This window comes from Grampus griseus (genome assembly GCF_964374135.1).
Source record: "Grampus griseus genome assembly, chromosome: 17".
NCBI classification, from domain to species: Eukaryota; Metazoa; Chordata; class Mammalia; order Artiodactyla; family Delphinidae; genus Grampus; species Grampus griseus.
The window spans coordinates 4185948-4200119 of record NC_139011.1 but is presented as its reverse complement, the minus strand read 5'-3'; the positions used below and the strand labels follow the sequence as shown (position 1 = coordinate 4200119).

Genomic DNA, 14172 nt, shown 5'->3' with positions numbered 1-14172 from the left:
CACAGAGGGTCCCGTTTCTATCCAATCGCGACAAGACTCCTCAGCGGGATCCTCACACGCCAGAGCCGAAAGGATTTGTTCCCAGCTTGCGTAAGCACACGTGTGCACACACAGACGTGCACGCACGCACATGCGTGCACACACACGTACACACAGACACGTTCTGAATCTTCCCAGCCAGAATCAGTTATTCTTCAGTGGAAAAAAATACTGGGGGCTCTTCAGTCCGTAGAACGAGAGGAAAGCTCCTTCTGAGTTACAGACGATACGGCAGATGAAATGGTGCTCATTTGCGTCTCCTCCCTCCCTCCCCCTCTTCCTTCCGACGGCTGGATGTGAGCCCTGACTCCGCCACAAACTCAGGCAAATTACTTAATGTGTCTGTACCTGTTTCCCCAGCTACAAAAGACACAATAGTGCTGGTCTCCTACATTGTAAGGGTTAAATGAGAAAATAAGTGCAAATCCCTTGGCAGGCAAGGACGTGGTAAGCATGTAAGTGCTGGTAAGCATCAGTTATTACTATTTCTGTTATTAATGGTATGACTGTCGTAACTTCCCTTCTGTGAACAAACACACTGGATAATGAATTATTTAGGGGAGATGCCGTTACGAGGGATTCATCGCTCAGGAAGCCCGACATGGACGATGCAGCAAGGTAAAGATCTGCCTTCCAGGGTGACCTCAGCGGAAGTTACTTGGGGGCAGAGCCGGCAGAGGCCCAGCCAGGCTCGAGGGATGGAGAATAGATTACCCAGAGCCAGAGCTCCGCTGGGTAGTACCGAGGCAATCAGTGGGGACATCCGCGCTCCCAGCAGCTTTGCCCTTTGGACGGTGACTCGGCTATAAATATTTTCACTTCAAGGTAGCTGCATTAACACAGTGACTAGGATGGAAGTCATCTTGCTCTCAGGAGTTAGACAAAGACATCCTGATAGAGAGAGTAAGCACCTCACTGAGCACTGACTACAGCCCAGGTGCTCCCCGCAGAAGTGCTAGTTTATCTGGGAGACGCTCGATGGAGGAGAAGGGTCAGCAGGGAGGGAGGCACGGCAGCTGACGAGGAGAGCAGCACCAAGCCGGCTGCCCCCTGTGGGGAGCTGCCCCCTGTGGGGACGTGCTGGCAAGTGGGTCAAGGGGCCGGGTGTTTCTTTACCGACGCTCACTGCTTGAGGGCTGGGTTACTCCCGAGGGGTGTTAATCCCCTGGCACGTTTCACCTGCCGTGCACACAGGGAGCACAGCCTTCTGCTGTTCTAGGAACAACCCTGAGGCGCCAAGGTGCAGATGCTGGCATGTCCGCATGGGCAGGCGAACCCAGGCAGGCTCCCTGGGGAAGGGGCGGGGCACTGCAGCACCTACAAGACACCGGGTTCTGATGGCCCGGGGCTCACTGCCTTGGATGGGAGACTGACTGCACTGGTTAGAAATGGACCCGAGATGCTTTGGGGTGGAGACACGGGGCTCCTGACGGGGCCGGCGTTGGTGAGGGGAGCAGGGCTGGTGTCCTGCAGGGAGGAGAACTTCCCTGAGATCATGCACTTGAAGTGTTCAGCTGGACGCCTGGGAGCAGCTAATGGACGCTCATCACCATCGGGACGAGGGGGCCGGCTCAGCGTCCCCCGCGCACTCAGTTACCCAGTCGTGGTCGCGTTCAGAGACAGCCTCCGCGGAGTTTATTTCTGCCGCTGGCTCCGCAGTCGTGTGTCTCTGTGTTCCCTCATCCGTTGATTCACTCATGTATTTATGACTCTGATTCACTCCCAAATGCATTTATTTATTCACCCTTTGCCCGGCTGCCAATCACTCACTCACCATGTCACTCACTCCACTGCATTCTCTACCGACCCTACAGCATCACCACCTGCTCCCAGAGGGAACACGTGAACGGTCTTCCCTGTTGACGGTTCGTTGACGGGAGCGGCTACCTGCACAGTTCAGACCATCCTATTAGGACTTCGGTGAAGGACAGGAATGAGGACAGCACCAGCAAGGCTACCCTTGAATCAAGGAGGGTCATGGTCAAGTCCAGCAAAAAGCACAGAAAGCAAGCCGTGTAGGGTGGCTGTTACTCTCTTACCTGTGATCTCCTTGGTTTCGCCATTGGTGTGCTTAAAGCGATCTCCTTCTACACGAAGGCTGGGGCAGAGCACGTCTGAGAAAAGCAAGAGGAAACAGAGATCGATGAGCAAACGCAGCCCACGGTTCCTCCAGGGCACGTGATGTCATTGGGACCCTGCGCCAACCCCCCTGCATGCAGGACGTCCAGGATGGGGCAGACGCAGAGGCAGCGCCACATTGACGGAGTGTTTCATTTACTCCCAAATGTACTTGTTAAGCATTGGCTCTGCCAACACTGTGCTCATACGGGGATGAGATAAGAACAGGCATGGTCCCCACCCACAAGGAGCTCACAGTCATCCATCAGAGGGAGTCAGACACGGAAATCCACACGATCAATGGGGTCATAAGTGACAGAAATGGGTCTGGGTTGCTAGGGCACTAAGGACTCTGATCCAACACCTAGCCCAGCCTGGGGAGGTCAGGGAAGCTTTCCTGGAAAGGCGATGTTTGAGTTTTCCCTTAAAGGAACAGTAAGACTCAGCCAGATGGACAAAAGACCAAAAGGCGATCCAGGCAGAGGGAACTTCATTCATAAAGGCAGGAGCTTATAGATGAAAATCGCAAGCCAGCAGGGTGTCAAGGAAACAGGAGACGTGCTGGGGGCCCACCTACAAGGTGTCTGTTATGCTGCCCCAGGGAGCTTTAGGTGCAATTCCAGAAGCAGGCGTAATCCCAGAAGAAGCAAGACTGCTCAGTTACACAAAGGCAATGGAGTCAGTCACACAGTGAAAAATACTTCATTATACGATATTACATAAACGCCTTATTATACGATATTACGTAAATGTCTTATCTGAATGTCTTCATGATTTCTCACTTAAAAAAAAAAGTTGGAAGGAAAAGGGATTCTTCCAGTTGCCCTAAAATTCCCAGAAAGAAACTTACGGTTTCTTTCAAAGGGGAAAGGATAGGGGAGGGATAAATTAGGAGTTTGGGATTAGGAGATACAAACTACTATATATAAAATAGATAAACAACAAGGACCTACTGTATAGCACAGGGAACTATATTCAATATCTTATAATAACCTATCATGGAAAAGAATCCGAAAAAGAATATGTGTGTGTGTGTGTGTGTGTGTGTGTGTGTGTGTGTGTAACTTAATCACTCTGCTGTACACCTGAAACTAACACAACATTGTAAATTAATTATACTTCAATTTTTAAGAATCCCAGAGAGAGCACCAACTGTCAACACTAAGGTTCCAGGCCCAAGTGTTGGGTCCACTGCAGGTCTCCTAATCTCTCTGTCGGTGTCAGTATGTGTGACGTGGGACACCTTACAAAATACACACTTGTTGCAGGGCTGCTTGGAGGACGAAGCAAGATCAAGCCGTAACAGGACTTAACTGTAGCACCGGAGGCAACTTAGTACAAATACTGCCCTGCCCTTGAAGCAATCTGGTTACTATATACGTTATTATAATAATCACACGTTATTAGGCAGTTCTGTCATCCCATCAATTCCACGTGCAGTAATCTCTTTTCATACGTTTTCACAAATGTTTCACTGCGGGACCAGTTTGAGGCCCCTTTTCCAATCAGCACTGAGGGGAAAGAATGACATCCTCCCTGATTTGGGAGGAGGTATTTTTAATGTTTATCCCAAAGGCACCAGAGGTCTGACAAGCCCCAAGGAAGGAGTTATTTTGGAAAGAGCACGGAGTTGTCTGTCTAGAACCAGATATGCAAGAGGATGCCAGCCGTGCGCAGTATTTAGACGGCGCCACCCAGGACAGCGGCAGCTGCGGGTGACGGCCAATTGCTTTAAGGTTGGCAGGCCGCCAGAGGGACTGGCTGGGACCGTGCGTCATCTAAAATGAGTTGACTCAGAAGGTTCTAGCCTTGATTATGAGCAAACCTCTGGAGGCTGACACCTGGAGCTCAGGGCAGGCAAAGCTACTGAGCCTTGTCTCTGCCCTGACTCCCAAACCGGGACGGTCAAAGGCAGTCCGAAAGCCACGACCACAGAAAAGACTGAAACGTTTCAAAGACGTTAGCGCGTGCCCAAACTGCTTTAAGAAATCAGTCCCCAAACCACCTGCCAATCCCCTTTTGGGGCCATCACTAAGCCTCATACACTCCAAAGCCTCAAGGGGGAATTTAGAGCTGACTTAGTAGGTCAGGACAAATGGCTCCCAAAATACCCCCTGCAGCCAGGCTCCCCAGGGAAGACGGGGCCCCAGAGGCTCACCTCTTGGCAGGCAGGGAGGGAGGTTAGCATCCCAAGTCCCTCTCAGCCCGTGACTACCTCCCTTTGGCCAAGATACGCCCACCTCTTGGATAATGATCTATTTATTTCCACGTTAACTCATTTATTCGAACTAAAATACTTACAGAGCTCCAGACACATTCCAGGCACGGAGCTAGCTCCAGGGACACATAAGTGGGATAAGACACCGTCCCTATCTTCAGGGCACTCGTGGGCTGTGAGAGGACTGGGAGCAGGCACGCTCAAGGAAGCGCCCGCGCTGCCGTGACGTCCTGTGTCCCCGCTTCCCAGGCCCCTCCTCCTCAACCCTGCTGCCACGCACCCTAGCCTGGGTAAGGGCCCCCCGGCAGCGCCCGTGTCCTAGAGCCGGCGGCACCATGCTGAAGGCACTGACTGGCGTGGCTGCCTCCCCGGTGGGTCTGGACACCCGGCTGAGCCTCGGTCCAGCTGTATGTCCACTGCCTTCACGGCTCCAGGCACAGAACAGGCCTCGAGTCTGTGCTGAACAGAACGACCAGTGACGCCTGAGCCAAGCAGTAGAGGCTGAGCGGCGGCCTGGAAGCCTCTGGGGCGTGGGCTGCGTCATGATTTGACAATCAGGTGAGAAGACTGCACAGGCTCCAGGACTCCTGCCACTGAGGTGTCGCACACACTGTTAGCTGCCACCCTAACACCCATGCCCCACTCCTTCCTTGCTAAAAGAGCGTCACTTTTATTCAGAATGGCAGCATTTTCCGCCTATGGAGAAAAGCTGTGGCTGGTTGGTCTAAGCCCATTATGGTAATTCTGTTCCCCACCTTTCCAGCCGCCCTTCCAGCGAGGGATGGACCTGTGACCCAGCTCTGGCCAAGGACATAAATACCAGAGCGTGCTTGGTTGAGAAGGCGTGATGTCTTAAAAAGCTTTGGTTTCCCCAATGTAAGGGGACAGATAGGTAGAAGGGATTGGCAGGCGTACTTTCCCTTCTTCCTCCTTCAAACGTGGGACATAACATCTGCAGGACCGTCTAGAATTGAGGAGAGAGGAACTCCAGCTACCCCCAAGCCTAGGTGAAAAGCGTAAGAAAAAGAAACTCATTTTCCTGGTAAAGAAACTACTGACAAACTGGATTACCTTCACTTATCCAATCAATACAGATTTATAGGTAATCATTCAGGATCAACATAAAAAGAAGTTCTGGAATTAAGGATAAGGGTAAGTTCTCAGGAATCAAAACCTGGGCTTAATTAGCTCTTGCTTAGTTGGCCGATTTTCCTTCTTGAAAGTGTGAAAACAAAACAGACATGGCTGATTACAAAGCCCCTGCTCCCCTGGAGTTCATGTGCTGTCACCCACTGCCATTCGTATTCCCTCAGCTTCCAGGAAGGCGGAACATTCTAGACCTCTGGAGAGCAACGAGATCTCCTTCCACAGGAGGAGTTCTTTCTCACCAGAAACTTCGACAGGGGCCGAGTCTCGGTTGATCATGGCGGCTGCTCCCGGAGGGACACACCATGAACGCGCTGCAGTTTCCCGGGAAAAACGCTCCCAGTTGCCCTTCGTCTACCAAACGGCAAAAGGGGAGAATGTGCTTGAGCATCAGGGGAGGAGGGTTTGCACCAGGCGGTCTCTGCTTCATGCTGAACACCCAGGCCCTGTCTAGAGAGGATGTGCCATGCTGGCCCCTGGCTCCCAGCCAAGAGTCTCTCCGGCTGGAAAAACGGGTGTTGGCGATTACAGAGTGCCTACTGTGTGCCGTTCACCCACCTGGAAAGTCTACCCACAGCAACCATTCGAGGAGGCAGACGTTGGTTCCGTTACACAGATGTTAAGAACTGAGGCTAAGAGAGGTTAAGAAACTCACCAGATAGGAGGAGTATCTGGGTTTGAATAAAGGCCTACCTGTGTCTAGAATGGAGGAGTGGAGATGGTTCCCCGGCCTAGCTGAGCAGCAGCAGGAGAAGCAAGGAGCAGAGCGCGAGGGAAGAAGGAGTCACTGCCCATCCATCACCTCCCGGCAGTCGCTGCTGAGCGCAGCTAACCACAGATGGGATGATGACATTCCAAGTGGGCAGGGGAAGAGGCGGAGGAGGAGAGAGATGAATCAGACCCCCCGCAGACTCACGGCACAGTTCCTCCGCGGCTCCGAGGCCAGCCAGGAAGTCGTCCACACACCCCCACTTTGGAGAGCCAGGCCCCAAGGCCCCAGGGTCGATACGAATAATTTGAATTGTAAGGGCTTCCCAGACTGCGTGCCCACACGTCCAGGTACTGCGCTGGGTGCACGATGTGGACAGTTTCTGCTCTGCCGGGGGATGGAGTTACCGCCTGGTCAGGAGACAGATGCAGAGGGCTTGCTCTGCACAGACCTTGTGCTAGCACGTCGAATCCATCAGCACGCTGACTGACCACCCCCGCTACAGCTTTACGGGACAGGTGCTGCTGTTTGCAGATGTAGAAAGAAAGGCGCACAGAAGTCAGCAAGATGTCCAAGGCCACAGAGCTGGCAAACGGCAAAGTCAGAGTGCTGGCCCCAGCCTCTGGCTCTGGACCACTACAGCATGCGGTCTCTCCAAGGTCACCTGCCCAAGGCCACACAGCACAAAGGCGCCCAAGTCTGTCTCCAAAGCCTGCAGGGACAGCCAGCCAGCATGCCACTCCCTGAGGCACCCCTCTGCCTCTGGACACCCCTGACATGTACAAGGGGCCCCCTCGCTCTGCACCCAGCGGTTTCACGTGCTCTCCGAGTTCTACCCATCGGGTCCGTCTGCTTGTGCCCACTTACACCTGGCTCTGGGCAGGGCACTGGGGAACCTGGGGTGGGCAGACGGCAAGACCCTGCCCTAGAGTGTGTCCTCTGCCGGCACCAAACCCAGAACAGGTCTTTCACAAAAGCCGGTTAGGTGTTTCAAGACAGTCAGCGAGCGTCCTCCTCTCTCCAATCTTCTCCAGCTGAGCAAGCCTGGCTCCCTGGCAGCTCTCTCACCCGGAGGAGAAAGAGCAGAAAGAATCAGATCCCGACGGGAGCAGTTAGGAATCTAAGCGCACACGCACTGTAGCCTCACAGCTCCCGAGGGCACGGCTAAGGCACGTTCCTGCCAACAGATGCCAGTATGCAGCGAGCGTCCTGTTTGACACATGTCAGTGTAGTTATCATGTCCGTTTTTCAGATGAGAAAACTGAGTCTAAGAGAGCTCAGATGACCTGCTCAAAGCACACCCCTAGTTAGTGGTGGAAACAGAATTCAAACTCAGTATGACTCCAGCACTCTCCTACTCGCTGCGACAAACTGACGTATATACACAGCGGTCTGGAAGAACATATATGACACTTAAACTAACTGTGGTTACCTCTGGGGGGCAGAACTTGAAGTGTTTTTTATTTCCTTTTTGCCTTTCTGCATTTTCAAATTTGTTTTAAAGGTCTGAACATGATTCACTAGTACAGTATTCGCAGGTTATCAGTGTCATTCTTTTCTTTTTAACATCTTTATTGGGGTATAATTGCTTTACAATGGTGTGTTAGTTTCTGCCCCATAACAAAATGAATCAGTTATACATATACATATGTTCCCATATCTCTTCCCTCTTGCGTCTCCCTCCCTCCCACCCTCCCTATCCCACCCCCTCCAGGCAGTCACAAAGCACCGAGCTGATATCCCTGTGCCATACGGCTGCTTCCCACTAGCTATCTACCTTACGTTTGTTAGTGTGTATATATAGTGTCATTCTTTTTTAAACGTAGGCCTGAGCCTTGCCCTGGGCCCCTCTTTGCTGAGGCAGCAGGAGGCTCTAGGGGAGGGGGCAGCGGGATGGCCAGGGACTGGCAGGCAGCCATGAGGGCTGTTTGCAGAGGTGAACTGGAGCCCCGGAGGACAGCTGGTGCAGACATCCCCAGGAGGTCTGGGGGATGGCGGGGGCCTTGTGGGGCTCAATATGCACTTCTGGACCCAAGAGCTACCGGTCAGGGGGACAGGCCCCCATTTTCAAGGGAGCCACCATGGAGACAGACAGACAGACAGCTGGACAGACAGCCGGACAGATGGGAGAGAGCTCTGTGCCACGGCCAGCAAATACCTGCAGACGCTGGGAGGGTTCACTAGTGGGGGCCGAGGACACAGGGACACCATAACAAGCAACGAGCACTTCTTTGGAGTCACTAAAATCCTGGCGCACGTCATGAGCTCCCTGCAGCTCTCAGCAAGGGCAGTACGGGGCCTCTCTCTACCCATTTGCGAAATGGTGAGGAAGAAAAGGGAAGTGCTGGACCTACCCTGTGCACCACCTACCAGCTACTTTAGACAGTTATGTGCTCTGATTTCACAGCAACCCTGCAATATGGGTATGCTGATGCATGGGGAAGCCAAAGCTCAGAGAGGTTAAGTAATTTATCCAACATCACACAGCCAGCAAGTGGCAGAGGCAGGAATCAAGCCAGGTAGTGAGGCTTGGACATCGGGTGCTGGACCACTATTCTACACACACATCTGAGCATTAGAAAGCACCCTGGGTATGAGTATAATAATAACCAGCCAGTCATCGGATAGCTCCACTGCCTCGAGGTCACACACAGGGTCTCAGCCAATGCTCTCACAGGGCAGATATTCACATCCGTTCTTTACAGGTGAACAAGGAGCTTTCCCCGTTGTTAAAAAAAACACACACAAAAAAACAAAAAAAACACCTGAAAACTGTTATTAGCTGCATCCCAGGGCCATGGTGTGGACCGTGTGAGGAACGAAGAGGACAACCCAGGGTCCAGGTTCCACCTCCACCTCCTATTCTAGAACTTTCTGGAGATTCCCGGCCTGCATTTCCCTTCTAGGTCAAAGTGAACTGGCACCTGCTGCCTCCCCAGAGGCCCCAGATCCCCTCAGTGGTCGATGCCCACCTCCCAGGTCCCTTAGGCTGGAGGGAGGGTGTGGTCAGGGTGCCCAGTCTATGGGGGAATGAAGGCTAAGTGTTTTAGAGGCAGCCTGATGGTAAGAGACAAAATACTGGTAGAAAGAACCCTCCCCTCCGGGGCCTGCTGACAGCAGGATCACCGGGTCTGGGAGAGCAGGGCCACCCATCCTCTGTCTCAGGAAGAGCACGCACGGCGTGAGAACAGTGAGAAGGAGAGGCTACCGGGCGTCCTCCCGCCCGAGCACACGCCTGCCTGCTGGGGTACAGTGAAGCGGGGACAGGGCCAGAGGGGGAAGTGCTCCCCAAGGCTGGGGAGGGGCAAGGTCTGGAGTCTGCAGACACCCACCACCCACGTCAGTTTCTCCTTCTGTGTCTGTTTCCAGACCCAGAAACAGGCATAGAAGTTTGTGGGATTTTTCCCCATCCAAGGTCATCCCGAAGACTAAATGGACCAGTGGGTGAGGAATTCACGGCCTGACGCCTGGCACCCAATTCGAGCTTGTTCGTTCCTTCACTCACTCAGCCAACATGTATTTGCACAGCGCCCGACCCATACGTCCTGCCATAAGTAGCAAACGTGTAAACACGCAGACGAGGGGGCCCCACCCTGTTGGAGTGTCTAGCCAGACAGAGGAGAGGGCAGAGAGGAAACACACAGACAGACACAGAGAAGCGAGCCAGCTGCCACGAGTGATCAGTGCTGCTGGGGACACGTCGGTGATGTGGGGGCCAGGATGCGCGTGGGGTGCGCCGGCCTGGGAAGACCTCCTGGCTTGGTGAGCTCTGGGCCGGGAGCTAAGAAGGGCGCGAGCAGCCCGGGAAGAGCAAAGGGAAGAAGGTCCCGGCGAGTGCAGAGCCCTGAGGAGGAAGGGGCTCGGCTGGCCCAGAGCGGGGAGGGGGACCGAGCCCAGCAGCAAAGCCCAGGGCATGGAGGGAGGAGAGGGGGGTCAGGGGAAGCCTCTTAACCCTGGGCTGCGTCTGTAATTCAGGGCAGGGAAGAGATGGCTCTGCCCGGATACAAGGGGGCCGTGATCCAGGCCAGGGGCAGTGAGACTCCTGCGAAGAGGGTGTGGTTTCGATTGTCCCGGGCTACTTGGACCTCCTTCCCTCCTGGGGACTGTCCCGTGGGCAGAGCACCAGTAGGTGTCACCAGAGACTGCGAGGACTTCCTGTAGGACTGGCAAAAGGAGCCTGGGGCACTGGGGCGGCAGGAGGTAGGCAGAGCCCTCGGCCAGCCTGAACAGGTGCCAGGGCCCAGCTCAGCCCAGCAGTGACCTTTGGCACCTGGTGTCTGAGAAGCACCTAAATGCAAACCCCCTTCCCTTCACGCCACGTCCGACGACTGCCTGCCATGCACCTGGCGCTGAGCCGAGCCAGAGCACACGCTAAGGGGCCCGCGGAGCTCAGGGAGCTGCCGTCCAGCAGACAAGATGGAAACTGGTCAAGTAAGGCCTTGATGTCTCCAAGAACTCTGTGATTATAACCCTTGCAAGGTACTGAGGCCAGTGGGGGCATGAAAACAGTGGGATCAAAGGGTGTCTCCACTGAGATTTGAGGGATGAGTCAGGCGAGAAGGTGAGAGTGGGAGGAGGGTGACCCATCAGGGGTGCAGGCCAGGGCCCGAGGGTCAGGGAGCATGGACACATGGCCAGAATGGCAGACAGAGAGATGAGGTGCAGCAGGGGCGGGGCCGGGAGGGGTGGGGGGTGATGGGTCCTGGCAGGAGGTGCCCCTCGGCCTGGGGGCCTGACACTGGCGGGCAGGGGTGGAGGAGGACGGACCGGTGAGGCTACCACAGTGGATACTGGCGGCTTCGAGCCATGCGGCGGGGGCCAAGCAGGGAGGGGTGCTCAGGCCCTGGTCTCTCTGGAAAGCAGAGTGGGCAGGCTGGTGGCCTAATGGGTGAGGAGTGCCCCAGAAAGAAAGAATGTTCTGTCCTGAGCATCTGGAACCCTGCAGGAAGAACCCATCTGGAACCAGAAAACACAAGTCCAGTTTCCGACGCTTCATGTTTGAGATGTCTCTTAGACACCTAGCAAGCAACCGGATCTGTGAGCCTGGCTTTCAGACTCCAAAACAAAGCTCCAGGCTTTTGATGTGGGAGTTGCTCCTTTGTAGACACAGCCTTTAAAGCGCTGGGAATGGAAGAGATGGTTCAGAGATGGAGACAGAGGAGAGAAGAGGTCCCAGGGTAGGTCCCAGCCTCCAGCTTTGCATGTCGGGACATGAGACCCGACCAGCAAAGGAGGCTGAGAAGGGGACGCGGGCGGGCCAGGAGGGGCAGAGAGGAGGCGCGGAGGTCCAGAGGAGGGAGCGTTTCAGATTACAGGATTAAGAGACCGGCCTGCCGAGTAACAGAGTTCATAACCAGGGACCCAGAGCTCAAGCCCAGGCGCGTCCCACTCCAGCATCACCCCGCTTTGCGCTACAGCAGCTGCCGTGTGGACGGCCAAGGAGGAAAGGCCTCGTGGGGGTGAACCTGTGTTTTCTGTGCGTGGCACCGTCTTTTCCAACCCTCCGAGGCTTGTTTGCTCGATTCTAGAACTGAACCCACACTCTCAGTATCTACCCTTCAGGGTCCTGGCAGGCACTGGACAAGAGAACGCACACGCAGCGCCAGGCTCAGTCCCAAGGCTGCCGTGATCTCACCCAGTCACGTCCTCCTCCTGCCCACTCACCCCAGGACCGAACCCAGCCTGCCGTCCTTCCCAGGAACCCGGAGCTTCCGCTGGACCAGAGCGGGGAGGGGCACCCCCAAGGCTTTCTCCCATGGCGCAGGGTCCCCAGGGAGCGGGCTGCTGAGCAGGGAGGAGAAACAAGGCAAAGCAAAACCCTCCCTCCTCCTACGTGGGCTCGGAGTAGATGGAGAAATATAAAACCAAATAAGTGGCAAAATGGGAATTTATCACGTGAACGCGCGGAAGGGTTGACGAGACTTCCCGTGGCCCGTGGAGAGGAGCTGAGACCTTCCGCCAGGAAGGCGCAGGGAGAAGGGGAGCCCACGGCGGGAAGAGGCCTCAGGAGCCGCAGCCCCGGGGGCAGTGCTGACCTGCGTGTGACCAGGACAGACCCCCCCTCCCCTCCGTCTCAGGAAAGCACAGGACTGGCTGAGGGAGCCCCACGTCTCCCCACAGGCACATTCCCGGCCCCTGTGGTGTCTGTGCTTCTCACGGGAGATGGGCGAACAACATACGACGCTATTCATTCTGTCTACTTGCGGCCATATCCTCTCCATCAGCATGTGGCCTGGGTCAGACCATGCCCAGACTCAGGGTCGTGTCCTCAGAATCAGAGCTCCGGTGACCGAGGCAGGCCACAGGGACAGGAACCCCCAGAGGCAGCGGGGCCGAGCTCAGCCGTCCACTGCGTCAGGCCCCTGAACGCCTGTGGGAGCAGGCAGCAAGGTGGGGACCTCTTCACCGGTTCCCAGGGCACTGGACAGGGGTGGAACTAGCCAGCCCTGATGCTCCTTTGCTCCTGGCCCCTCTGCCCGAGGGCTGGTGGAGGTGGGTTCCTGGAACGGCCATGGGCTGCGTTCCTGCGGGGACCCGGGGGAGGCTGCTGGGACGTCACGGCCAGATGGCAACGAGGGGCAGCCGGTGTGGCCCGGCTCCCCCCGCCCCCAAGACAAGTCCAGCGGTGAAGGCAGAGCTGTGACTGGAGACGGGGCTGAGGCCTGCAGGAAGGGTGGGGACATCCAGCGCACACACCCCAGACGGGGGCCCCGCCCACGCCTCTCCCAGCCCCACCCCGGGCCGCTCACTGCACACGGCCGCCTCCTCTGGGGGTGTGCGGAAGAGGGGCCGGCTGGGGGTGGGCACACGGGGGTCACCTGCCTCTGTGCCCCTCCACGGCTGTGGATCCCCACCTGTGGCCCGGGCTCTGCTTCACCTGCCGACGCCACACCTGGAGCGTGAAGCTGCTGGAGCTTCCTCTCCTCCCAGTTCACCTCAGCCAGCTGCCCAGCCCGTCAGCCCCTGCTCCTCACGAGAGCACCACTGCGTGCTGGGCCCTCCGTTCAACTCTACTCACTTTCCCCTAACTTCCAGCCGCCCTCCCGCCCACCCCGCCCCGGCCCTCAGACCCCGTTCTTGGGGGGTCGCCCACCCTGCCTCTTCAGCTCCGCCCACCCCACCTGCCCAGCCGCTGGGCTGCGGCTCCAGTTCACGTTCCCTCTCCATCTTGATCCTGGTGGCACTCATCCGTTCTGTGGTGTAAGGCGTCGTCACCTTAACCTCCGCTCTGCTCTGCGGCAGGGCTGGGAAGAGGACAAGGCCAGCAAGGGCCCGAGGCCCACACCTAACGAGCCGCACCCCAGCTGCCCACCTGGAGGGCGCAGGACCTCGAGAGTGAGTCTCCTTAAACCCGGAGCCTCACCGGCCTCAGCTGCACTCCACCCTGTTTCTCTGGGTCTCATTAATGACCTCGAAGCCACTGCAAACACGAGGAGCTCAAAACAAGGACACGCTTGCTCCTGCCGTCCCACTGCTCCATCAGCGTCCCTGACCTCCGCTACCCACTTCCGCCTCAGAGGAGGCTCTCGAGGCTCTCGGGACCTGGGATCCGGCTTCCCCACCACACAGAACTCAGAGGAGTGAACGCCCTGGGGATGAAATTTCACCAGCAGAGACAGGCAAGAGCCAGCAAATGAATTCCCCACCCCTCCCCCCGCCCCATCAACTATTCTGAGGGTGCGGATTCCACGAGGGCCTTTCTCCCAACATCCTTCCTGACTCACCCCAAGCTCTGGGTCGGGTGCAGCCGCCGGCACCTCAATAGTGCACCAGCCCCTCCCCTCCCGAGCCCCCCTCCTCCCCTTCCCCACACTCCTGCAGCCCTGGGATGCAGCGCCCAGGACGAGAATCTAAATTCTGCCCCAGGGCACCCTGGACTCCTCCCACTGCCCCTGCTTTCTCTGTCCCCTCGTTGCATCCGTCCTCCACCCAACAGCTCCGT

At 56.3% G+C, this 14172-nt stretch overlaps 1 protein-coding gene across 1 annotated transcript in view; it reads right to left on the bottom strand.

The window, feature by feature from the left end:
* COL22A1 (collagen type XXII alpha 1 chain) overlaps positions 1-14172 on the bottom strand; it is a gene marked incomplete at its 5' end in the record, with an annotated part of 239043 nt that overhangs the window by 203855 nt on the left and 21016 nt on the right. The window contains one exon of the mRNA XM_082674806.1: positions 2079-2153. Within this exon, the coding sequence (XP_082530932.1) occupies positions 2079-2153 (75 nt within the window). The remainder of the gene's footprint in view (positions 1-2078; positions 2154-14172) is intronic.